The sequence below is a fragment of the Gekko japonicus genome, unplaced genomic scaffold (assembly GCF_001447785.1).
Source record: "Gekko japonicus isolate JY-2015 unplaced genomic scaffold, Gekko_japonicus_V1.1 scaffold729, whole genome shotgun sequence".
In the NCBI taxonomy this organism is placed as follows: domain Eukaryota; kingdom Metazoa; phylum Chordata; class Lepidosauria; order Squamata; family Gekkonidae; genus Gekko; species Gekko japonicus.
This window is the reverse complement of record NW_015175378.1, coordinates 350,525-377,493: the sequence shown is the minus strand read 5'-3', so window position 1 is coordinate 377,493 and position 26,969 is coordinate 350,525. Positions and strand designations below refer to the sequence as shown.

At 46.0% G+C, this 26,969-nt stretch overlaps 2 protein-coding genes across 2 annotated transcripts in view; both read right to left on the bottom strand.

Moving 5' to 3' along the window:
- LOC107122451 (zinc finger protein 420-like) overlaps positions 1-17,463 on the bottom strand; it is a 19,545-nt gene extending 2,082 nt beyond the window's left edge. Inside the window, exons 1-4 of the mRNA XM_015425553.1 lie at positions 17,407-17,463; positions 16,848-17,038; positions 14,601-14,730; positions 5,983-8,146 (exon numbers count right to left, since the gene is read on the bottom strand). Of these exons, the coding sequence (XP_015281039.1) occupies positions 5,983-8,146; positions 14,601-14,730; positions 16,848-17,038; positions 17,407-17,440 (2,519 nt within the window). The 5' untranslated portion in view covers positions 17,441-17,463. The remainder of the gene's footprint in view (positions 1-5,982; positions 8,147-14,600; positions 14,731-16,847; positions 17,039-17,406) is intronic.
- A 6,176-nt stretch (positions 17,464-23,639) lies between these two features.
- Positions 23,640-26,969, bottom strand: part of LOC107122450 — a 95,848-nt gene continuing 92,518 nt past the window's right edge. Inside the window, 2 exon segments of the mRNA XM_015425552.1 lie at positions 23,640-23,745; positions 23,747-25,643. Coding sequence (XP_015281038.1) covers positions 23,640-23,745; positions 23,747-25,643 — 2,003 coding nt within the window.

The following is a 26,969-nucleotide window of genomic DNA, read 5'->3' as shown; positions in this document are numbered from 1 at the left end:
TGTGCACAGCCAGACCAGCCGGAGCTACCCGATTTGGGCCCCGGGTGGGCTCCAGGCCCGGCGCGCCCATGCCCAAAGATGGCGCCTCGCCCCCCGGGGCCCGACTGCGCCAACCCCGATGCTGGGAACAGGGCCGGCTACCCGGGGAACCAGAGGAGAGGCCCGGGCTGCGGAACGCCCGCGGGAACGCGCCGGGCCCCGTCTCCGAGGCGGCGGCCGCCAGAGAGAGAGAGGAGGCGGAGGCGGACAAAAGGGCTTACCCGATCCGGCCAGGAGGCTCTCCGCGGGTAAGGGGGAGGCAGATGACGGCTGTCCGGCTCCCTCCATCGCCGATCGTACGACCGAGGGGGCGGGTCCGAGGCGCAGAGGAAGGCCTTCGCCCTAGCCAATAGGGAGCCGGGGAAAGACGAGGGACGGGTGGAAGGGCGAATAGGGAACAAGGAGAAGGGCGGAGGAGGCAGGATGGGGGGAATAAAAATGGGGGGGGGGGGCCGCTGAGGCCGAGGAGCTCCAGTAGCTGGAGATGGCCGGAAGCTAGGGAGGTAGCCGAGGTGGCCTGTAGGTGGTCAGCCGTGTGGGTCTGGAGCAGTAGGACACGTTTAGAACCCGGGGGCACCTTTAAGACCGACAAGGGTTTATGCAAGGTATGGGCTTTTTGTGTGCACGCACAGGAAAGCGCATGCCTTGTATAAAGCTTTGTTGGTCTTAAAGGTGCCCTCGGGTTCTGAATTGGAAGTGGAGAGGAGCCGGGATAGCTCGGGAGTGCCGTTGGTGGTGGTGACTTAACCCTACGGCTCCCTTTCTCAGGCACCCCATTCTGCCCAGGACGCCAGAGGGTGGGAATCCGCACGGGGTCAGCGCCCAGCCTGACCAAGAGGTAAAAGGAGTAGTGAAAGCCATTTTCGATTATGAGAACGTTAAGAAACACTTAAGTCCAGAAATTGGAGACGTGGACAGACAAAATAGACCCTTCTACAAAGTTGGAAAAGGTTTGCAGAAAAATCTGAAAATAAATACATTGGAGGGCTAGATAAAGGTCTCCCTTGCCGAAAGCCAGTCGAGTCCAACTCTAGAGTTGCGGTGCTCATCTCCGTTTTCAAGCCGAAGAGCCAGCACTGTCCGAAGACGTTTCCGTGTTCATGTGGCCGGCTGACTAAACACCAAGGCGCATGGAACGCTGTTACCTTCCCACTGAAGTGGTCCCTATTTATCTACTTGCAATTTCTTGCTTTCGAACTGCTAGGTTGGCAGGAGCTGGAACTAGAGATGGGAGCTCACTCCGTCATGCGGCACACTCGGGTCTCGAACTGCTGAGCTACCAACCTTCCACAGCCTGCAGGTCAGCATCTCAACCACTTGAGCCGCCGCAGCTCCATTGGAGGGCTACAACACACCAAAATAATGGAAGCAGTTCCTGTAACATAATGACACAAATTCCTTCAGTGGTCGTTGCAAGGCCACCACACAGAACTGTCAGCCTTCAAACCTTAGTTTCTGTCAGTTGGGGCAGGCAACAGTGCCCTTTAGAGGGTTGCTCTGCCCTCTGAGGGAAGCTTCCCCTCGGCCAGGCCCAGTGCCAGTCAGCACTGGCGCCAGGCCACTTGATAACATACCACTTGCATGACCCACCCAGGACAGGCTGCTTGCTGCTGTTCAACACAGACACACTGCAAACTCCACTGTGGTCTAGTGGTTAGAGTTTCAGACTATACCCTGAGAAACTTAGATTCATATCCCCACTATACTCTGGTAGCAAACTGGATGACTTTGTGCCAAAATCACACACTAACCTCCCTCACAGGATTATTGTGAGAATGGAGGAGCGCCCTGTGCCACACAGTGGCCAAAACGCAGGTGCCATTAGGAAGTCCACCGGTGGGGCCAGAACTCCAAATGCCCTCCCACTGTTGCCCCCCAAGCACCAACAATACAGAGCATCACTGCCCCAGACATAGTTTTCTGTATATAAAAAGGTAAAGGTTCCCTTGCTCGAAAGCCAGTCGAGTCCGACTCTAGGGTTGCGGTGCTCATCTCCGTTTCAAAGCCGAAGATCCAGCGCTGTCCGAAGACATTTCCGTGGTCATGTGGCCGGCATGACTAAACACCAAGGCACATGGAACGCTGTTACCTTCCCACCGAAGCGGTACCTATTTATCTACTTGCAATTTCTTGCTTTCAAACTGCTAGGTTGGCAGGAGCTGGAACTTTTTATATATACTTTGTGGCTAATGGCTACTGATGAACCTCTGCTCCATATGTTTATCTGATCCCCTTTTGAAGCTATGTTTGTACCCACCACCCCTTCCTGCAGCAGTGAATTCCACATGTTAATGACTCTTTGGGTAAAGAAGCATCCTTGAATGAAGAACCCCTTCTGGGTTGCCAGGAAAGAGAGGTAATAGCAAGGGACAGGGGTCATGGTGGAAAATGAGGTGCCCCCAGAAGCTATGCCAAACATGAAAGGAATTGGAACATGGCGGACAATGCAACCCCTAGACTCCCCCCGCCATGTGACTTTTTTGCATTGGAAACTACAGTTCAAGGTGGAAGGCACAAGTAATCAACAATAGAGCTAGGTAGTTCAATACAGGCCACCCACATCAGTATGATGGTGGGACTTGCATTGCCCAAACTGAACTATCCTGGCACAAATTATTTCTATGAAATCCCTCTGCTATTTGTAATAGAAGCAAAGGTTACTCACAAGAAACCAAGGAAGTCCTGAAGCACAGACAGGAAGGGTGGAATATATCTCTTCTCAACAAAACAAATGGGATTTAGCAACTTCCCTCGGATATCAGATTTTTTTTTTTTTTTTTTTGTGATTAGTGTCTGTCTAGGATCTAAGAGACAAAGCATTACATTCTCAGAACTGTTCCATGGACCTTTCCAGGGTAACCTGGGGTGTCTCACACTGTCTCAGCCAGACCTTACCTATAGGGCCATTCTGCAGATAAAATGGAAGGGAGGAGAATAATGTCAGCTTCTTTATGTCCAAACAGAGGAAAGATGGTGGGATGGAAAATATAAAATAGAGTCGGAAGGAACCTCCAGGGTCATCTAGTCCAACACCCTGCACAATGAAGGAAATTCACAAATACTTCACCCCACACATACCCAGTAACCCGTTCCATGCCCAGAAGATGATAAGAAGCCTCCAGGATCTCCGGCCAAACTGGCCTGGAGAAAAATTGCTTCCTGAGAACAAAGTGGCAATCAGCATTTCCCTGGGCCTGTAAGAAAGGGCCACAAGAACTAAGCACTGATGCAACCCTTCCTGACCTCCTTCTCATGAGCTGCCTAAGTCACAGAATCAGCATTGCTGTCAAATGGCCATCTAGCCTTTATTTAAAAACTTCCAAAGAAAGAGAGCCCACCACCTCCTGAGGAAGCCTGTTCCACTGAGGAACCACTCTGTCAGGAAGCTGTTCCTAATATTTAGCTGAAAACTCTTTTGATTTACCGTATTTTCCTGCGTATAAGACTACTTTTTAACCCAGGGAAATCTTCTCAGAAGTGGGGGGTCGTCTTATACGCCGGTACGCCAGAAGCATTAGCACAGCTCTATATTTTAACTGGAAAACTCTATATTTTAACTGGAAAAGTTGGGGGTCGTCTTATACGCCCAGTCGTCTTATACGCCGGAAAATACGGTAATTTCAACCCATTGGTTCTAGTCTGATCTTATGGGGCAACAGAAAACAACTCTGTACCATCCTCTAGATGACAACCCTTCAAGTACTTGAAGATGACTGTCATATCACAGTCATCTCCTGTCCAGGCTAAACATACCCAACTCCTTCAACCTTTCCTCATAGGACTTGGTCTCCAGACCCTTCACCATCTTCATCGCCCTCCTCTGGACATGTTCCAACTTGTCTGTATTTTTGAATTGTGGTGCCCAAAACTGAACACAATACCCTCTAGGTGAAGTCTAATTAGAGCAGAGTAAAGTGATACCATCACTTCGTATGATCTGGACACTGTACTTTTCTGGATACTGCCCAAAATGGCATTTGCCCTTTTAGCTACGGCATCACATTGCTGATTCATGTTCAGTGTACAGTCTACTAAGACCCCTAGATCCTTTTCGCACATACTACTCTCAAGACATGTCTCCCCTATCGTATAATTATGCATTTGATTTTTCCTACCTAAATGCAGTACTTTTCATCTATCCCTATTGGTATTCATTTTATTTTAATCCAGTTTTCCTGCCAGTATGGATCATCCTGTATCCTGATTTTGCCTTCCACCGTATTTGCTACCCCTCCCAATTTAGTGTCACCTACAAATTTAATAAGCATTCCCTCTATTCCTTCATCCAAATCATTGATAAAGATGTTGAACAAAACAGGTCCCAGGACAGATCCTTGAGGCACTCCACTTGTCACTCCTTTCCAAGAGGACAAGGAACCATTAACAGGCACTCTTTGGGTGCGATCTTTCAACCAGTTACAGATCCGCCTAACAGTAATAGGATCCAAACCACATTTTACCGGTTTGTGAACAAGATTATGTGGAACCATATCAAAAGCCTTACTGAAATCATGATAAACTATGTCTACAGCATTTCCCTGATCCAGCAAGGTAGTAACTTTCTCAAAAAAAGAGATAAGATTAGAATGACATGACTTGTTCTTGAGAAACCCATCCTGGCTCTTAGTCATCACAGCCATCCATTCTAAGTGCTCAAGGACTGACCGTTTGATGATTTATTCCTCCATGAAATTTAACCCACATTATGACAACATTTCAGATCATTCTAACTTCCTCTTGGAAAACTACAACATTCTTCATTTTCCAAGACCAATCAATCTCACTACCTTGGTGGATGAACCATAAAAAAGGGTTTTTTTTAGAGAATACAGAGAAAGGTATGTAGGTTTTGCTCCATAGGCGGTGTTTCAGATATTGGGCTGATGTGAGGCAAAGTGCGAGGATGGACAGAAAGGAGGGAAATATAAAAAACTAGACTTTTATCTCATTATACATATGACAGTGGCAAGATTATTATATGCTAAACACTGGAGAAGAAATGAAGTTCCTTCAAAGGAAGAAGTTGTAAATAAAATTCTGGAAACAGCAGAGATGGATAACCTAACTTCAATCTTGAGAGGAAATAACAAAGAATATTTTGAGGACACATGGTTAGGATTTTATAAATGGATAGAAGAGCATATCATATAAAATTCCTAGACCTATAACCAAAATTAAAGAAATAAGAGCTATACTATTTAACTGTGAGCAAAAGGTACATATTAAAATTATAAGGTGGAAAAAAGAAATGAATTCTTTGGTTACAGTATGAGGTCAATGACTATGTAAGCCACCCCCCGATATAACTGAATCTTCCCCCAGTGTGTAAGTGAGCACAGAGAAGCATCTTGTTCAGGGCAGCTACCATCATACAGGTCAGAGCTACTGTGAAGGCTGGCCCTGCCATGGGGCAGAAATGTAACCAAGCTGTACCTGGGTGTAAGCTCTGTAACTCCCCAAGAAACACACCGAATAAAGCAAAAGAAGACTTTATTGAAGAATAAATTCAAGGAAAGGAATTTTTAAAAGGCATATAACTTAGTTGCAGTAAAAGGCACAAAATAAGAAAGCGAACAAATTGCCGTTTACTGGAGACCTAAAAGAACACGCTTGGTACTTGAAACAAAGAGTCGTACAACATAATATTTTAATGACAGCAAGGAGGAATTGGGGAGAAAGGGTAAAGGAAAAGGGTAACATTTCTTCTCACTAACCATACATAGAGAAAACTGCTGGTCATCACCACCTGAGCCAATCACTGGGCAGCATTCATAGAAACTTCCAGGGTGAGAGTGAGTTCCCCCTCCCAGAAGAGATTGGCAGCTGAACCATATGAGCAAGTCAGGCAGCCTGCATGGATGGCCTGGACAAGTACCCACTATGGTATGTCTGTTTGTATGAGAGGACAGGACCTGTAGAAAGTCAGAGAATAGTGAGGTTAACTATGGTTTCTCCCTTGTGTGAACCTTTTGATGTTTAGTTAGAACAGATTTCCAAGAGAAGCACTTTCCACATTCTAAGCATTTATATGGTCTCTCCCCTGTGTGAATCCTTTTATGTTTAGTTAGATCACCATTCAAATAAAAACATTTTTCACACTCCAAGCATTTATAGGGCTTCTCCCCTGTGTGAATCTTTTGATGTCTAGTTAGGTCACCATTCCGATAAAAGCACTTTCCACAATCCAAGCACTGATATGGCTTCTCCCCTATGTGAACCATTTGATGAGTCCTCAGATTGACACTCTGCGAGAAGAACTTTCCACACTCCAAGCATTCAAATGGCTTCTCCCCTGTGTGAACCTTTTGGTGACTGGTTAGGTCACTATTATAAGGGAAGCACTTTCCACACTCCAAGCATTCAAAGGGCTTCTCCCCTGTGTGAACTCTTTGATGTCTGTTTAGGGTGTTATTCCGAGAAAAGAACTTTCCACACTCCATGCATTTATATGGCTTTTCCCCTGTGTGAACCTTCTGATGTCCAGTTAGTACGCTTTTTTGAGTGAAGCACTTTCCACACTCCGAGCATTTATATGGCTTCTCCCTTGTGTGAATCTTTTGATGTTTTGTTAGTTCACCATTCAAAGAAAAGCACTTTCCACACTCCAAGCATTTATATGGAACCTCCTCTGTGTGAAGCATTCGATGCCTGATTAGCTGGTTATTCTGAAAAAAGCACTTTCCACATTCCAAGCATTCAAATGGCTTCTCCCCTGTGTGAACATTTTGGTGCCTGTTTAAGCTGCTATTCTGAGAGAAGCACTTTCCACATTCCAAGCACTGATATGGCTTCTCCCCTGTGTGAACCTTTTGATGTCCAGTTAGTATGCCTTTTTGAGAGAAGCACTTTCCACACTCCAAGCATTTATGTGGCTTCTCTCCCGTGTGAACTGTTTGATGTCTGATCAGGGTGCTCTTCCGGGAGAAGCACTTTCCACAGTCCTTACATTTATATGGCTTTCCCCCTGTGTGAACCTTTTGATGTGTAGTTAGTTTACCACGCCGAGAAAAGCACATTCCACACTCCATGCATTTATGTTGTTTCTTTCCTGTGTGAACCCTTTTATGTTTAGTTAGGTCACCATTCCAAGAGAAGCACCTTCCACACTCCAAACATTTATATGGCTTCTCCCCTGCGTGAACCCTTTTATGTTTAGTTAGGTCACCATTCCAAGAGAAGCACTTCTCACACTCCAAACATTTATATGGCTTCTCCCCCGTGTGAATCTTTTGATGTATGGTTAGGCTGCCATTTTGAGAGAAGCACTTTCCACACTCCAAGCATTTATATGGCTTCTCCCCCGTGTGAATCTTTTGATGTGTAGTTAGTTCACCACGCCGAGAGAAGCACATTCCACACTCCATGCATTTATGTTGTTTCTTCCCTGTGTGAATCTTTTGATGTGTAGTTAGTTCACCACGCCGAGAGAAGCACATTCCACACTCCATGCATTTATGTTGTTTCTTCCCTGTGTGAATCTTTTGATGTGTCCTTAGTATGCCTTTCCAAGAAAAGCACCTTCCACACTCCAAGCATTTATATGGTTTCTCCCCTGTGTGAATCCTTTGATGTGTAGTTAGGCTGCTTTTCTGAGAGAAATACTTTCCACAATCCAAGCATTTATATGGCTTCTCCCCGGTGTGAATCTTTTGATGTCTCAGTAGGCTGCTATGCACAGAGAAGCACTCTCCACACTCCAAGCACTTATATGGCTTCTCCCCTGTGTGACTCCTTTGATGCAGAGTTAGTGCACTACTCCAACGGAAGCTCTTCCTACATTCCAAGCATTTATACCTTTTCCAGCATGTTGTAACATTCTCAACTGTTTTTACACTCAATTTGCAGATGAACGTTTTCTGATTCATGGCACCATTGTGCCTTCTCTTTCTCTTCCCTGTTTCATCTTGGGCTAAGACCTCAGGCTTATTTCGTTTCTGAGAGGCAAACAATTCCTTAGTTTGCTTGTCTTTTGCTTCCTTTTTTCTTCTACAGTGTCTCTTTGGAACCACTTGATCTTCAAATTTTGCTTCCACCTTCAGATCATTGTCTTTTTCTAAAATTCTCCACCTTGATTCTTTCTCACTCACCATCTCCCTCCCATCTCCAACTGCAAAAGGGAAACAGAAATCAAATAAGAATGAAAAGGTACAAATACCAGTTAAGAGGTAAAGGGAGCAGGGAAAGCCACTTTCTACAATGAGAATGTGGGGCCTAAAAACCCTTCAGCAATATTTAACCCCACACCAGGCTGTCCTGGAAAAAGAGAAATGGTGACCAAAGGAAAACGGAGGGGATTTCTCACTTCTTTTGTAGAACTTTGCTATTGAGATCACATTAAGGATAATTGATTTTCTGGTGCTGATTTAGGGAACAGATAAAACAGCATAGAAAAAGAAATACCTTAAAAAACTTGAATTTTATTGAAATATTTCTGATTATATGAAAGGAATAATATATAGAAACACTTAAATCCAGAAACTGGAGACATGGACAGACATAATAGATCTTTCTACAAAGTTGAACAATCACCCAGGTTTGCAGAAAAATCTGGGGGAAAAATACATTGGGAGGCTACAATGCACCAAAATAATCGAAGCTATACCTGTAACACGTGAAACAAATGCCTTCAAGTGGACAGTACAAGGCCACCACATAGAATTATCAGCCTTCAAACCTCGGTTTCTGTCATTTAAAGGCAGGGGCCGGCTCTATACTCTGAGGGAAGCCTCCCCTGGGCCAGGCCCATTGCCAGTCAGCACTGGCGCCAGGCAACTTAAGAACATAAGAGACACCAATGTTGGATCAGGCCAAAGGCCCATCTCCAGTCTAACACTCTGTATCACACAGTGGCCAGAAATACCAGTGCCATCAGGAGGTCCACCAGTGGGGCCAGGACACTAGAAGCCCTCCCACTGTTGACCCCCCCCCAAGCACCAAGATGACAGAGCATCACTTGCCCCAGAGCCCCTATCTATACCTTGTGGCTAATAGCCACTGATGGACCTCTGCTCCATATGCTTATCTAATTCCCTCTTGAAGCCGTCCATGCTTGTAGCCACCACCACCTCCTGTGGCAGTGAATTCCAAGTGTTAATCACTCTTTGGGTGAAGAAGTACTTCCTTTTATCTGTTCTAACCCGACCGCTCAGCAATTTCATACCACACAACTTGATACCACCTCACCCAGGACCGGCTGCTTGCTACTGTTCAACACAGCCACGCTTCAAACCCCAGTGTGCTCTACTGGTTAGAGCAGGGGTGTTGAACTTGTTTGTTATGAGGGCCGGATCTGACGTTAATGTTACTTTTTCAGGCCGGGCCGTGTGTGCCATAAAATGTAACACAAGGTACTGGAGACAGTGAAGGAGATAAAACAAATAAACCTAAGCTTTTCTAGTAGAGCTAAGCACACAGAATCAAGGTTCCAGTTACCATTCAGGTTCTACAGAGGCAGTCAGTTCCAGCCAGACAAGATGATCACGACTTAGCAATCAAGTGGGATGCCACACTGGGAGTTGTATGGCCAATGACATACTGCCAGGCCAAGGAGTCACCAAGCTCCTAGCCATAGTGCAAAGACTTAATTTATGGAAAAGGTCTCTGATCGACCCCAGGCCTGTTGGCCAATCAGACACCTGAGAGGTGATGTAACTCTCTTTGGTTGCTAGGCATGTGACATCCAAGGATGGACAAGAGGGAGGGAGAGAAACGAAACCGTACTGCAGATAGGTCCGCCCCATTCCCACACAGGTGTCCATAGTTCCAGATGTTTGGAATGTACTAATTGTGTCCTGTTACTCCCTGATACTTCAGGGGCAAACAATTGAGCTGGCAACGTCACTGTGCACTATCTACTTCTCAACCATCTCTAACTGTTTCTGGGAAAATTCTTGTAGGCCTCTCAGCAGTCTGAACCAAAGATTTTATTTTACAGAGTAAGACAAGGAACCATTTTTCTTTACATGGCTTTAAATTTGTGAGCGAGTAATTTGGCTGCTGCATAAATCAGTTCGCTCTGGAGCCATCCTTCCTGAGCTATGACAAAAATGTGTGTGCCAGAGGCTAGAAAACTCTTGAGGTAGCTCACACTAACTCAGCTTAGAGGGAACACTTGTAGTGACTCACAAAAGCACATACCCTACCACAGTTTTGTTAGTCCTTAAAGGTGCTACTGGACTTTTACTCTTTCTACTACTATTAGAAACCACAGCATTAAAGAACCTAAATGTAGCAGTTCTCTTACAAAGGAATTTCAAAGGGAGATTAAAAAGAGAAACTGATGAATTGCAACTGATCATGAAGCTCAATGCAAACTCCTGGACTGAATTGAGACCTAGGTTTCTTCTCTCATTACCAATGCCTGATATTGTCTTTTGGAGTATGAAATCACTTCACTCTCCAAGATATAAGGACAGATGGACTCACATTCCAGCTGTATTTAAAGAAGTGAGCAATGATTCATGAAAGTTCATGCCCTGCCACAAATTTTGTTAGTTATTAAGGTGCTGCTGGACTCTTGCTCCCTTTCACTAATAAGGAATGCAAGCTGTACTGTTCGGTTTCTCTCCCCTATCTGTTAGAAATCGGTTTCTCTCCCCTATCTGTTAGAAATGGAAAGCAGGATCTCTCCAAGTGACATGGGACTCCTCCCCCATCTCTGGTGTGCTCTCTCTGGCTCCCCCCCCCCCCGAAGAAGTGTACTTGCCCACAAAAGCTTATACCTGGAATAAAACGTTTTTGGTCTTAAACACAGGACTCTCCCCCTCTTTCTCTCTCTCTCTCATACCTGGAATAAAACATTTTTGGTCTTAAACACAGGGCTCTCTCTCTCTCATCTAGAATAAAACATTTTTGGTCTTAAACATAGGACACTCTCTCTCTCCCCCCATACCTGGAATAAAACATTTTTTGGTCTTAAACACAGGACTCTCTCTTTCTCTCTCTCATACCTGGAATAAAACGTTTTTGGTCTTAAATACAGGACTCTCTCTCTCTTTTTTTGGTGTGCTTCCTCTGGCTGGCTAGCTCCCTCCCTCCGAAGAAAAAAAAAGTGTACTTATACCTGGACTACGACCCACACCATTCCCCCGCCTCTGGCTCTTTTCCTCCCCCTCCCTTCCCCAGAGGAGGGGGGAGGAGCCCTTAGCCAATTGAGGGAAGGCTTTCTTTCTCTCTCTGAAGCAGGAAATAGGAAAGACTGGCCAAAAGGAGCTGCAATGTAAGAAACAGGAAGCAGCACACAGCCAGTTGCTCTCGGGTCAGATTGGGGCCTTGCAGGGGCTGGATCCGGCCCACGGGCCATATGTTTGACACTCCTGGGTTAGAATTTCAGACTATATCCTGAGAAACAGGCAGAGCAATTGGGGGGGGGGGCTGAAAGCACTCTGGGAGCTAAGTAACCACTATGCTGGTATAAGTCCCATTTATGCAGACATAACGGACTTTTATGATGGCACAGGCCCCCAGTGGCACTCTGTTGTACGTGGGCGTCAGCAGCAGGCCGTCGCAATCGCTTGTCGGTACAACGGAGATATAGGCCCTTTCACTGGTGTGGTTGTCGGCGGTTTGGGGTGTGTGGCCAGAGTTATTCAGCTCTCTAAAGCCCTTTCAGTCTAGGAATACCTCCTGCTAGAGGCAGAAAGTTGTGCCAACAAAAACCATAGCATAGCCCAAGGGTGACCACTGAACGTGAAAATCAAATCATCCCTCACTGCTGCAGCCCCGCCCATTAGAAGAAGAGTTGGCTTTATACCCCGTTCTTCACCTGGAGTCTCAGAGCAGCTTACAACCTCCTTCCCTTCCTCTCCCCACAACAGACACCCTGTGAGGTAGGTGGGGCTGAGAGAGCTCTTTCGAGAACTGCTCTTGAGCGAACAGCTCTGAGAGATATCTAGGAAGGAATTGTACTGAAAATACTTATCATTATAGGGCAAAAATATGGCTCAAGACTCAAGAGAAGATAAGGTGTTAACCCACGGACGGCACAGTGGTCTTTCCCTTATGAAAAGAATACTATGAGTGCAGTGAGCTACAGGGTTGGTGAGGGGGATGAGAGGGTGGGGGTCTGGTCTGTATTTAACAAGGGATGTGTCTTTCTGTCCACCTTTTGGTGGCAAGTAGCTGCGGTGGCTCGAGTGGTTAAGACGCTGAACTGCAGGCTGTGGAAGGTCGGTAGTTCAGCAGTTCGAGACCCGGCTAGGCCGCATGATGGGAGTGAGCTCCCGTCTCTAGTTCCAGCTTCTGCCAACCTAGCAGTTCGAAAGCAAGACATTGCAAGTAGATAAATAGGGACCACTTCAGTGGGAAGGTAACAGCGTTCCATGCGCCTTGGTGTTTAGTCATGCCGGCCACATGACCACGGAAACGTCTTCGGACAGCGCTGGCTCTTCGGCTTTGAAACGGAGAGGAGCACCGCAACCCTAGAGTCAGACTCGACTGGCTTTCGAGCAAGGAAAACCTTTACCTTTACACCTCCTGAAGAATCAAGGCTAGGCATTGGAAAACTGGCCACCAGCTTTAGGATGATCATGGGAGTAGCAGTGTCAAAAATAAAGGCAAGCACAACATCCTGGCCCAGGTTATAGCTGTGTTGTTTCAAACGGAAGCAGAGGTTTACCAGAGACGGGGTGGTGGAAATATCCCCTTCTGTACAAGACAAAGAGGATTCAGCACCTTCCCTGAGCTACCAGATCCCGTGTGGTGTAATGGTTAGATTGTCTGCCCAGGATCTCAGAGACTCCGCTTCAAATACCCAGGGGACTCTTCCATGGATGTTTCCTAGGTGACCTTGGGCCAGTCACACTGCCTCAGCCAGACTGATCTCACAGGGTTGTTGTGAGGATAAAATGGAGGAGGAAGAGTGATGTAAGCTGCTTTGGGTCCCCATTGGGGAGGGATAGGGGGTTGAATCGAACCAAATACCTCTGCTTCTCATTGTGGAAGTGACGGCTGCCAGTTTTTGACAGGGAGAAATCATGAGGAAAATATATGCATCCAAACAAACTATGGGGCTGGTGAGGAGAAAAAACAGTTCAGATCTGGAGAAAATAAACAAATGATCACTAGCCATGATGACTGAAGGGAACCTCCGCATTCAGAGGCAGTAAACCACAGTAAGCCCCAGATGGAGCTCTTCCGCAGGCCTTTAGTTGAGGGAGTGTTCTAATGAGGATAAAGAGGATGTGGGCATGGTTGGTGCCTGGCTTGGTTCCTACAGGGACTTGCTCTGAACTGGCTAAGGAAGAGCAGAACTTTAGTTGTTGTAGATTTTCCGGGCTATATGGCCATGGTCGTGGCATTGTAGGACCTGCCGTTTCTCCAGCGGCTGCGACCGGCATCCTCAGAGGTATAACACGGGAAGATGTATAACAATAGGAGCCGCCACCACCATGGTACCATCTACGCCCCAAGTCTTGTGGACAGAGTCAACATGATGTGGGCACCTTGAAAAGAGGATGAGACTTTAGGAGATCGCCATCTTGTCCCTACGAAGTGAGCACCAGATACTGTTCTGTTTGTATGATGTTTTAATATTTGATATTATTTAATATTTTTAATGTTTTATTGTTGTATCATATTGGCAAAGCCTTGTAAGCCGCCCTGAGCCTACGGGGAGGGCGGGATAAAAATCTAAATAATAAATAAATAAATAAACAAGGAAAGTATTCCATCTCTAGAGTACTCCATCTCTCTGTGTCACACCTCTGAGGATGCCAGTCACAGCTGCTGGCGAAACGTCAGGTCCTACAATGCCAAGACCACGGCCACACAGCTCGGAAAATCTACAACAACTAATGAACTCCGGCTGTGAAGGCCTTCGACAACATAATGAAGAGCAGAACGTTAGGAGGAAAAGCACTTCTGCCTCCCGAATCCCCACTCATCACCTGGTACCTGGCTGTAGTGTGTCTCTTGGCTGGCTTCTCTTCGCTAGCCTACCACCTTCCTCACAGTTGACTCTCATGTTCTCCTCCGCCAAGGTTTTGCCTGGAACCTTCCCTCAAGCCCAGCCTATTCAACTCCTTGGGGTGGAGCCTCGGGAGGACCTCAGGCGGGGGCCCTTCTCAGCCCTGCAACGAATTATTTTCCTCCCTAAACCCCCTTTTTCAAGAGGACCGAACCATGGACTTTCCAAAGGTAGATCATAAAGGTCCGCCACTGAGCCAGGGCCCCTCCTGTGGCCTAGTCGGATCAATGATGCCTTTCCTCCTCTCCTCCCATCAGCCTCATTCACTGAAACAGAGGACTGTGGGAGAAGTAGTCTGTGTAAAAATAGAAAGGCAGAAGAAGAAAAGAAGAACTGCAGGGATCTCCTAGCAGGAACCTAACCGGATATCATCCATCTCTCCCCATCAGAGCCCTCCTCATCAACAGGCTTCTCTTTATGACACCAAAGTATTTTATGCTTTCTTCTTCAAGCCCTGTAAGATCCCCAAGTATGGGAGCCCCGTTCTTTCCTCTGTGGCAAACGGAAGTGTGTCCTGGAATCAAAGAGGGTCAAAGGAAGATGCCACCCTCTCCCTTCTCTTCCATGATCACTACAGAAGGGAAACGATCCTTACCCAGAGAGGCCACAGTCTCATAATTTTCCACCATCACTTCCCAGTAGAGTTTCCTTTGGCCTGGATCCAGAAGAGCCCATTCCTCCTCCATGAAGAACACGGCTACCTCCTCAAAGGACACCGGGGATCTCTGAAAGAGGAAAATAGGGACCCAGTTGATTGTCTATTCCTGTTCCGTAACATGCAAGAAAGAATCCCATCGGACACTCAACCAATTAAAAAGTGCAGTATATCAAAACATTGGCAGAAAAAACTGAATTCATTTCCTTTTCAGCCTCTGATAGGCATAATATACGGAAAGTCTCCAAGAAATATAAACTCGGAAAATTGCACAGTGCTTCTGTTGGTCAAATTCCCTTAAAACTCAAGTCCAATCAAAAGTAGAAAAACCTGATGGTACGAGTATCTACTGTACTATCTTGCACATTTCACACCAGAAATACCTCCTTTTCTAGCCCCCAAAATAGGTGGAAGTTGTGTTTCAGTACATGACGTGTTTGACACCAGAGGCCTTCTGTGTAACTCTAAATATTACATCCAGCTCTGTAACCATGAAACTAGTCTAATAAAATTAATCTTGTTCTATTTTCCCCCTAACAAACCAAAGACCTATTCACCCCAGGCCTTGTGATCCTTTGGGGCTTGGTGGGTGAGAGGTGTGGGGCACAAAACAACCAAGCACAAACCTGCTGCCTCGGAGACCTTTCCAGATATTTGTGCAATGTGGAATAACGGCAAATGGTACATCACGTCCTTGAACTGCAAGTAAACTACTGCATCACCTCAACAGATTCTGGACTTTTACAATAGAAATGCCTTAAGGCAAAGAGAAACGTGTCTGTGTGTGTTTGTGTGTGTGTAAGTGCCGTCAAGTTGCTTCAGAGTTATGGCGACCCGATGAATTAATGTCCTCCAAAATATCCTATCGTTAACAGCCTTGCTCAGGTCTTGCAGACTGAAGGCCCTCATGGCTTCCTCCACTGAGTCAAGACATCTCATGTTGGGTCTTCCTCTTTTCCTGCTGCTAGGGCTGCCAACTTCCAGGTAAGAACATAAGAGACGCCAATGTTGGATCAGGCCAAAGGCCCATCCAGTTCAACACTCTGTATCACACAGTGGCCAGAAATACCAGGTGCCATCAGGAGGTCCACCAGTGGGGCCAGGACATTAGAAGCCCTCCCACTGTTGACCCCCACAAGCACCAAGAAGACAGAGCATCACTTGCCCCAGAGCCCCTATCTATACCTTGTGGCTAATAGCCACTGAAGGACCTCTGCTCCATATGCTTATCTAATTCCCTTTTGAAGCCGTCCATGCTTGTAGCCGCCACCACTTCCTGTGGCAGTGAATTCCATGTGTTAATCACTCTTTGGGTGAAGAAGTACTTCCTTTTATCCGTTCTAACCCGACCACACAGCAATTTCATGGAGTGCCCACGAGTTCTTGTACTGTGAGAAAGGGAGAAAAGTACCTCTTTCTCTACCTGCTCTTTCCCATGCATAATCTTATAAACCTCAATCATGTCACCCCTCAGTCGTCGTTTCTCCAAGCTAAAGAGCCCTAAGCACCTTAACCTTTCCTCATAGGGAAAGTGTTCCAACCCTTTTATCATTCGAGTTGCCCTTTTCTGCACTTTTTCCAAAGCTATAATATCCTTTTTAAGGTGTGGTGACCAGAACTGCACACAGTATTCCAGATGAGGTCGCACCATTGATTTATATAGGGGCATTATGATATTGGCTGATCTGTTTTCAATACCCTTCCTAATAATCCCCAGCATAGCATTGGCCTTCTTTATTGCAGTCACACACTGTCTCGACATTTTCAGTGAGTTATCTACTACAACTCCAAGATCTCTCTCTTGATCAGTCTCTGCCAGAAAAAAAAGCCGACAAGGGGGTGAAAAACACAAGTACCCCACCCCCACCGCAGGATCTTATCAAGAAGCCTCTCTCCCAATGTGATGCACTGTATTCTTGGTGCCTGGGCGGGGGGGGGGGGCAACAGTGGGAGGGCTTCTAATGTCTTGGCCCCACTGCTGGACCTCCTGATGGCACCTGGTATTTTTGGCCACTGTATGACAGTGTTGGACTAGATGGGCCATTGGCCTGATCCAACATTGGCTTCTCTCTTATGTTCTTATGATGCTCCCTCCAACCAGCTCTTCCTCCTCCTCTCTGGTTCACACATATTTTCTCTTCCCTCCCTTATTTTGCCCCTCAGCTGCTGCTGAAATCCTAAACTCACCTTTCCTGTAGACATGCAAAAGGCAAATTCACTCTCCAGCCGGGGGAAACAAGAAAGAAGTGAGGCCCTGCAGAACTGCACATTCCATACATTTCCATCTCCATCTCGAGGAAAAAACGTGCTCTGGACACCTTGAAAAGTCAGGGTTGACCTCTCTGGTGCTCGCAAGGCCTTCTGGGAAAGGTGGTCCCCTGCAACAGCAACACCCAAGCAGAATTTTAAAAAACTGAAATATTTGTGAACGTAGCATAGAAGGTTTCTTTGCTTACTTATCACTGTGTCAGGCAGCCTCCTGTGTGCGTGAATAAACCTTCTTTCTTGCTTTATGAGATCTCCTGCTCCAGTGATCTCTGCCCTCTTCAGGCTCGATACAAAACTTAACTCACAGCAGCAACCCAAAGCCTTTACACTCCTTGCCCTACCAGCATCTTGTCATTAAGGGAAGCCTCATGCCACGAGAACACAATGGAAATAGTGTGGAAGTGCCTCCTAAAATTCAAAGGAAGATGCCACCTGCCCCGTCTCTTCTGTGTTCATAATAAAAACAAAAGAGCCTCACCCAGAGAGGCCACGGCCTCATAATTTTCCATCATCACTTCCCAGAAGAGTTTTCTTTGGTCTGCATCCAGCAGAGCCCATTCCTCCTCTTTGAAGAACACGGCTACCTCCTCAAAGGACACCGGGGGTCTCTGAAAGAGGAAGAAATATGGCCCAGTTCCCCTGAGCTTTCAAGAAGCAAAGTTGTCTGCTCAATGGATTAAAAGAATGGAGTACATCAAACCAATGGCAAGGGAAATTGCATTAACTTTTTTGAGCCTCTGAAATACACTGGTAGTCTCTAAGAAATACAAATTCAGAAAATTGTGAAGGTAAACATCTTGCAGAAAAATTACTAAATTGGGGGGGGGGGGGAGAGATTATCTATCCACAATAAAACGAAAGCCAGGAGCCTCAAAACTGGCCACCAGCTTCAGGATGACTGTGGGGACTGCAGTGCCCAAAATGAAGGAAATGGAAATATCCTGGCCCAGATTGATTAACAACAAAAAAAATCCCTGTAATCTTTTGCAATGTAAGTGTTGTTTTACTCCAGAGAAGCCAGGAAGGCGGAAGCCGCACAAGGAGGGAGAATGGAGTTAATTCCCTCCTTAACGAAAGATACCTTCAGACCAGTTTCCAATTCAGAGATCTTCTTAAGGATGGTGCTCTTTGGGATCATTCACCAGATACAACAACTGTGGGTACTGAAAATACAATCCCGAGAGCAAAACGTGGCCAAATGCCTCTCTGAGGAACAAGCCTGTGAAGCATGCAAAAAAAGAAGAAAAAGAAGCAGCAGCAGCAGCAAGTGCAGCCAGCTAAGGGGCCTCCAGTAAGAAGAGACAATGAACCTTGCTGGAACAGGCCGGGAGTCCATCAAAGTTTTAAGAATAAAATCAGCCCAGGCTGGCTGCAGGGAACTCAGTCAAGTGGGTGAGGGGGAAATCAGCGCATGCACACACAGATCTTGCCTCTGATCTGTGATTCTATCTCCATGCTTCCTCTGGACACTTCTTAGTTCGTCTTCCTCTCATTCACGCGTATTTTCTCTCCCCTCCCCTAGAGTTAATCAAGAGCCGAAACTCACCTTTCCTGCAGACGTGCAAAAGCCAAATTCTCTCTCCAGCTGGGAGAACGGAGAAAGAAGAGAGGCGGTGACGAATTCCATGTCCCCCAACTTTCCTTCTCCACCTGGATGAAAAACCGCCCCCATCAACACCTTGGGAAAGCCAGGGCACCACCCCCTATATATAGGGGGTGGTAGGGGGTGGTGGCCAGGGTCGACCTCTCTGCTCTGGGGCTCTCTAGGCCTTCTGGGAAATGTAGTTTCCCAGACGGCCTAGAGAGCCCCAGAGCAGAGAGGTCAACCCTGGGAAATGTAGTTTCCCAGACCCAGACAAAAGAATACGGCAGAAGTGTTTGGAAAGAGAAGGCGACTTTGCTTTTCAGTGGCTCTGTGGGGCAGCTTCCTTTGACGGCCCCACTGTATTGAGAGACAAGTTGGTGAAATCCTGAAAAAAGAGACAGAAGTTGGGGGTGGTGAAGAACATCTTTTCTGTTCAAATCTTCAAGTGTTTCTAAGGGCACTTTGTTCTTTTCCTGTTTTGCTGAGAACTGCTCTTTTTCAAGTATTAACATATTAAAGGGACTGAAAGGTTTTCCAAGAGAGGGCAGGAAAGAAAGATTCCCCATTTCTCCAGGGTGTGAGGGTCCTTTCTAAGCCGGCTGGGGAAATGGGAAAGGCACAGCCAGGAAGGGTCTCTCTAGCCTCTCCTTTGTGGTCTGAAATGTTTATGTTATACTGGAAAGGGAGATGCAGCTTGCGAGGAAATTTCCTGGTTATTTTCACCCCCTCCTCATGCCCTATGTTCCTTAGTAAAGGTAAAGGTTCCCTAAGGTAAAGGTTCCCTTGCTTGAAAGCCAGTCGAATCCGACTCTAGGGTTGCGTTTCCAAGCCGAGGAGCCAGCGCTGTCCGAAGACGTTTCCGTGGTCATGTGGCCGGCATGACTAAACACCAAGGCGCATGGAACGCTGTTCCCTTCCCACCGAAGTGGTCCCTATTTATCTACTTGCAATTTCTTGCTTTTGAACTGCTAGGTTCAAGAGCCAGTTTGACGTAGTGGTTAAGTGCGCGGACTCTAATCTGGGAGAACCGGGTTTGATTCCCCAATCCTCCACTTGCACCTGTTGATGTGACCTTGGGTCAGTCACAAGCTCTGGCACAGCTGTCCTTGAAAAAGAGCAGTTTGTGTCAGAGTTCTCTCAGCCCCACCCACCTCACAGGGTGCCTGTTGTGGGGAGGGGAAGGGAAAGGAGTTTGTAAGCCACTCTGAGACTCCAAGTGAAGGGCGGGGTATAAATCCAATCTCTTCTTCTTCTTCTAGGTTGACAGGAGCTGGAACTAGAGACGGGAGCTCACTCTGTCATGCAGCACCCGGGTCTTGAACTGCTGAACTACTGATCTTCCACAGCCTGCAGTTCAGCATCTTAACCACTTGAGCCACTGCAGCTCCTTAGCAGACCCCATTTTATTTCCTCTGATAGCAAACTTGGTGTCTCCCTGCCCATTCCCTCTGCAACCAAAACGGGCCAGGCCAGGATGGCGAGAGATGCTCCTTCTCCTTATGCTGGTTTTCCACTCAGGAGGCTGAAATCGGTTCCCAGTTCCTTATTTGTTCCGTATCCATTCAAAAACATTCAGGATTGTTTAAAAGCTCTGAACCCCAAAATAACGTTTGGAGCATCACACATCATATACCCCCAAGTTCAGGGGACTTTGCCCTTTGAGAGGACATAAGCTGTTTCTTGGTCCAAAGTCCGATTCTTGTGCCAGCTGCTCCAAAGTTGGGGGCCCCCAGGACAGTGGCACAGGGAGACCCTGGGGCCAGGCTGCACCCCAAAACAGTCTTTGCACCATCCCAAATGACACATCCCCACACTCAGGAGACTGTTTCCTGCAAGAAGACATACACTGGCCCCGGTCACACGAGCCAGATATCGCGGGGGGGGGGGGGGGGGAGGCATGGCTGTTTGCCCCGGAGCGAACTACTGCGCAGCCGCTGGATTAAACGCCGACGTCCCGTGATTCGGGGGGAGGTGCCAATCATACGTCAATCCTGCAGAAGCGGCGCGGCGGGGGTTGTGGGGTTTTTTTAACCGAGGGTGTGCATGTGCCGTTGGGGGCTTGTGCGCATCCCGTGGAGACTTGGGGGGAAAAAACCCTTTTCGCGACGGGACATGGGCGGGCGCCAGATGCCACGAGCTACCACTGGAAACGTGATCAAACGCCCGCCCTTGCCCCGTGGTTTCCGGAAACTAGTGCCTCGGAGGTACTAGTTTTTTACGGCGCATCTTCGGCGGGAAGCCTCGGGTTAGCCAAGGGAGCTCTACGCTTCCCAGATGTTGCGGTTTGATCGCACCCAGAAAATCTGCCTATCTTCCGTCCCTCTAGCGTGGCTAATGCTCCATGTGACCACAGCCACTGGTACCTGGTCCAAACACTGTTTCTGGCACTACAAGCTTCAAGGCCATTTAGTCACTGACTGAGAAATGGCATTCCTCAAAGAAGCTTCAGGGGGTGATTACAAAGTGAGACTGCTGAACTGAAATTCATTCACATTCAGACCCATGAGGGCTGAATGAATTATCTCAGTACAAATGCTAATCTACACCCAAGCATTTCCCCTCTGTTCTGCTCAAGCTCATTACAATGTGCATTGCTCCTCTGCATCCTGACTCCTTTCTCTGTAACACCATCCCCACCTTCTGACTGGGATGTGAGGACTCAGAGATTTCCATTTCGACTGTTTTCAAAGCTATGTCAGGCGCTCAGTAAATGTGCATCTTCACATGTGAGGTTGGCTCTTTAAATCATTCTGCCCTAGGGGAAATGCCTTGGGAAAGCAGACTTAATGATCCCACCTTTCTTTGAACATTTTTCTTTTTTTAAAATATTTTTATTTTAAAAACAATAGTAAAAGGGATACAAAAGAAAAAAGGGATTATATAACAAGTTATATATATCAAAGATTACTATACATTGCACGGTATATCAAACAAGAAATTGAACATTTCTCTACCCAGCATCCCCTTCATCACAGTTTTGGACATTTTCTTTAAGGTACAATGATCCTTTCTTTGAACATTTTAAGTCTCAAATGTTGTTACTGATCTATTTTGCAACATGATTATTAATTTCATCATTACTGCGTATTCTATATTTCAGTTCATCATTTTTACATACTATCGATAACTTTAATATACCAAAGTTCAATTAAAAAAAACCCTTATGGATCACTTGTGTATCACACATGGGTGTTCACTGTGTCTATGCAGACACGTATCCACCCAGTGCTGCGGGAACTGCACTGGCTGCCTATTGAGTACTGGATCGGGTTCAAGGTGCTGGTGTTTACCTTTAAAGCCCTAGAAGGCCGGGGCCAGCATATCTTCGGGACTACCTCTCCCCATATGAGCCGTGCAGGAATTTGTGATCTATTAATCAACATCTCCTGATGGTTCCCAGCCCCAGGGACGTCCGACTTGCCTCAACCTGGTGGAATGAGCTCCCATTAGAAATCAGGGCCCTGCGGGACCTGTTACAGTTCCTCAGGGCCTGAAAGACTGAGCTCACCCACCAGGCTTTTAACGGAGGCAGAGGACATCCACCTGCTAATTGGCCTCCCCTCTAGTGACCTCACATCCGAATGGCCACCTGGGAACCGACTGCTCCATGCTGGGATCTGTTGAAGCACTGGTTTTATTTAACTGATTGCTGTTTTTAGATTGTTTACATATAGTTTAATTATCGATTGTTATATTGTCCATTTCATGATGGAACCTGACCTAAGCCTGTTTGCAGGGAGGGTAGGATACTAATCGAATAAAATAGATAAATAAAAAGAGGGTTTTAGAGAACAGAGAAAAATACATAGGTTTTGCTTGAGAGGGGTTGCTAAATATATTTGGCTGAGGTGAAGAAAAGTGGGGGGGGGTAGACAGAAAGGAGGGAAATGGCACAGAGATGGGTCTCATCCAGGGCAGCTACCATAAACTAGGTAGAACTACTGTCAAGGCTGTAACGCTGTTTTGCTGAGGGAATGTAACCAAGCTGTACCTGGATGCAGTCTCAGTAAGTCCCAAGTAACACCCACAATAAGCGAAAGAACACTTTATTAAAGAAATTCAAGCAAAGGTATAAAACAAGGCATTAGGTTCAGTGGTAGTAAAGTAAGAAATAAAGGCACAAATAAGAAATAGAACTAGCTAGCTGTTACTAGAGTCCTGACACAGCACAGTTGGGTCTTGAAACAGAGCAGAATACAAGTACTTTATAAGTCTCTTGATAGAAGAATCTTGTATAGCAGCAAGGAAGGGTGGGGGGAAAAGCAAAAAGGTAACACCTCTTACTACCCATACTTATCTGTGTGCCGTTAAAGGTTTGATTTGATTTGAACCATACTTATAGAAAACTGCAGGCCATAACCTCTGACATCCTCAACCAATAATTGGGCAGCATTCATGGAATTTTCCAGAGTGAGAGCGCGTCCCCCCTCTCATACCAGATTCACAGCCTAACTGTGTGAGCCTAATTAACAGGCCTGAGTGGATGGCCTTGCCAAGTATCTGCCAGTGTATATGTGTGCGTTGGGGGCAGGATGACTAAAACCTGCAGAAAGTCAGGGAACAGTGACGTTAGCTGGAGCAGATTGGAAAACTCCTTTATGGTGGCTTCTGTCTTGAAAGCTACAAACTGATACTTTCTCTAGTTTCCTACATGCTAACTGTAATTGGAAGGCTCTTCCCCTGTGTGAATCTCGTGGTATAAGGTCTTAACTCTTACTGAACCTCTGTCCATAACTTCAGGCATTTATATGGCTTCTCCCGTTTGGATCCTTTGATGTTCAGTTAATAACCTACTGCATAGTCCATAGTCCAGGCATTTATAACACTTCTCCCGTGTGAATTTTTTGACGTGCAGATAGGTTGAAATTAAGAGAGAACCACTTTCCACACTCCAAGCATTTACATGGCTTCTTTCCTGTATGAATCTTTTGATGTTCAGTTAGGCTGCCATTCCGAGAAGTAATTACCACACTACAAGCATTTATATGGCTTCTCCAATGTGTGAGCCTTTTTATGTTTGTTCAAGAAACCAATTTCCACAGTCCAAGCATTTTACATGACTTCTCCCCTGTGTGAACCTTTTGATTTTCAGTTAGGGCATCATTCCAAGAGAAGCAGTTACCACATTACAAGTACTCATATGGCTTCTCTTATGTGTGAACATTTCTATGTGAAGTTAGATCACCATTCCAAGAGAAGCACTTTCCACACTCCAAGCATTTATATGGTTTCTCCTGTGTGAACCTTTTGATGTCTAATCAGGGCACCATTCTGATAGAAGCCCTTTCCACACTCCAAGCATTTATATGGCTTCTCACCTGTATGGATCTTTTGATGTGAAGTTAGGCGGCAATTCTGTGAAAAGCACTTTCCGCATTCTAAGCATTTATATGGTTTCTCCCCTGTGTGAACCTTACGATGTACAGTTAGGGTGCTATTTTGAGAAAAGCACTTTCCACACTCCAAGCATTTATATGGCTTCTCCCCTGTGTGAACCATTAGATGTGCAGTTAGGTGGCCTTTCTGAGAAAAGCACCTGCCACATATCAAGCATTTGTATGGTTTCTCCCCTGTATGAATCTTTTGATGTACAGTGAGGTCACCATTCTGAAAAAAGCACTTTCCACATTCCAAACATTTATATGGTTTCTTCCCTGTGTGAAACTTTTGATGTGCATTTAGGTCACCATTCCGAAAGAAGCATTTTCCACATGTTAAGCATTCATATGGTTTCTCCCCTGTATGAATCTTTTGATGTGCAATTAGGTTGCCCTTCTGAAAAAAGCACTTTCCACACTCCAAGCAATTATACAGCTTCTCACCTGTATGAATTTTTTGATGCCTGGTTAGGCTGCTGTTCAGAGAGAAGCACTTTCCACACTCCAAGCAATTATATGGCTTTTCTGCTGTGTGAACCTTCTTATGTATATTTAGAGTTCCATTGTGAGAAAAGCACTTTCCACATTCTGAGCACTGATATGGCTTCTCACCGGTGTGAACCTTTTGATGAACAGTTAGGCTGCCGTTATAAGAAAAGCACTTTCCACACTGCAAGCACTTATATGGCTTTTCCCCTGTGTGAACCCTTTGATGTCTCCTTAGGTGGACATTCTGAGAGAAGCACTTTCCACACTCCAAGCAAGCATATGGCTTCTCCCCTGTGTGCACCTTTTGATGTCTCCTTAGGTGGACATTGCAAGAGAAGCACTTTCCACACGCCAAGCATTTATATGGTTTCTCCTCTGTATGAATCTTTTGATGTCTAAGTAGATCACCATTCTGAGAAAAGCACTTTCCACATTCCAAACATTTACATGGTTTCTCCCTTGTATGAATCTTTTGATGTCTAGTTAGGTCACCATTCCGATAGAAGCATTTCCCACACTCCAAGCATTTAAATGACTTCTCCCCTATATGAATCTTTTGATGTCCAATTAGGTGAGCATTCTGAGAAAAGCACCTTCCACACTCCAAACATGTATATGGCTTCTCCCCAGTATGAATCTTTTGATGTGATATTCGAGTGTCATTCCGAGAGAAGCACTTCCCGCACTCCCAGCATTTATAAGGCTTCTCCCCCGTATGTATCTTTTGATGTGCTTTTAGGCTGCTATTAAAAGTGAAGCGCTTTCCACACTCCATGCATTGATATGGCTTCTCTCCTGTGTGAATCTTTTGATGTGCGGTTAGGTAGCTGTACTGAGAGAAGGACTTTGCACACTCAGAGCATTTGTATGGTTTTCCCCCTGTATGAATTGGTTGATGTTTAGTTAGGCTGCCATTCTGAGAAAAGCACTTTCCATACTTGAAGCATTTATATGGAGTCTCCACTGTGTGATACTTTTCCTGTGCAGTTGGGTCACCATTCAGAAAGCAGCACTTTCCATGTGCCAAACATTTGCATGGCTTCTTCCCTATATGAATATTTTGATCTGTAGTTATGTTCCCATTCTGAGAAAAGCACTTTCCACAATCCAAGTATTTATATGGCTTCTCCCTTGTGTAAAGCTTTTGATGTCTATTTGGTATTACTTGATCCTCAGATTTTGTGTCCGTTTGCAGACTGTTATCTTTTTCCACAAGTCTCCTTCCCAACTTCTTCTCGCTCACCATATCCCTTACGTCTCCAACTACAAAAGAGAGACAGAAACCAAATAACAGTGAAAAGGTACAAATACAAGTTTACAGGTATTTTCTGCAATGAGAATCTGGAGTCTGGAAAAACCTCAGCAATATTTAACCACATACCAGGATGCCTTGGCAAAGGAGAAACGGGTGACCAAAGGAAGAGGGAGAGAATTTCTTGCTTCTGTTGTAAAAATGTGCTTTTTAGAGAACGCATAAAACAGAATAGGAAAAGAAATTCTTTAAAAATCGTCAATTTTATTAAAATATTTTTTGATTATATGAAATAACTAAAATATGGAAACACTTCAATCCAGGAACTGGAGACACAGACCGACAAAATAGATCTTTCTACAAACTTGGGGAAATACCCAGGGTTGCAGAAAAATCTGGGAAAAGTACATTGGGGGGCTACAAAACCCAAAAATAATGGAAGCAGTACCTGTAACATATGAAACAAATGCCTTCAGTGGCCACTCCAAGGCCACCACACAGTATTGTCAGCCTTCAAGACTTGGTTTCTGTCAGTTAGAAGCAAGGGCAGGTGACCTTGCTGTTTAGACTCTAAGGTGTCGAACTTGTTTGTTATGACGGCTGGTTCTGACATAAAAGTCAGTTTGTCAGGCTGGGCCATGTGTGCCATAAAACATAATGCCAGGTACTGGAGAGATAATCTGTATAAAGGACAGGATCTGGTAAGCTCCGCGTTGATGTGTCCTCACTGCAAGGCCCCATGGGCTGGGAGAGGGGTGCAGAGGAAAAACCACACTGGCGCCCTGATCTGGATAGCCCAGGCTAGCCCGATCCCGTCAGATCTTGGAAGATAAGCATGGCTGGCCTTGGCTAGTGCTTGGAAGGGCGACCTCCAAGGAATACAAGGGTTGTGACACAGAGGTAGGCAATGGCAAATCACCTCTGAAACATCTCTTGCCTTAAAAACAAGTCTAGCTTGCCACCTAGTGGTGCATAATACTAAAAGAGCTAGAACTTTTGGCTGCCAGACAATCTTGGGATCTCCTGGCTATTCTACACACAATACCATACAATAACTATTATTAATTATTATTACCATATGGGCAGACTGGAGAGCCAGTGGTGTAGTACAGGGGAGATGCTCCCATGCTGCTTGACCGCTGCAGACAAGGTTGCAGAGCCAGTTTGGTGTAGTGGTTAAGTGTGCAGACTCTAATCTCGGAGAACCGGGTTTGATTCCCCACCTTGGGTCAGTCACAAGCTCTGGCACAGCTGTCCTTGAAAAAGAGCAGTCTGTGTCAGAGTTCTCTCAGCCCCACCCACCTCACAGGGTGTCTGTTGTGGGGAGGGGAAGGGAA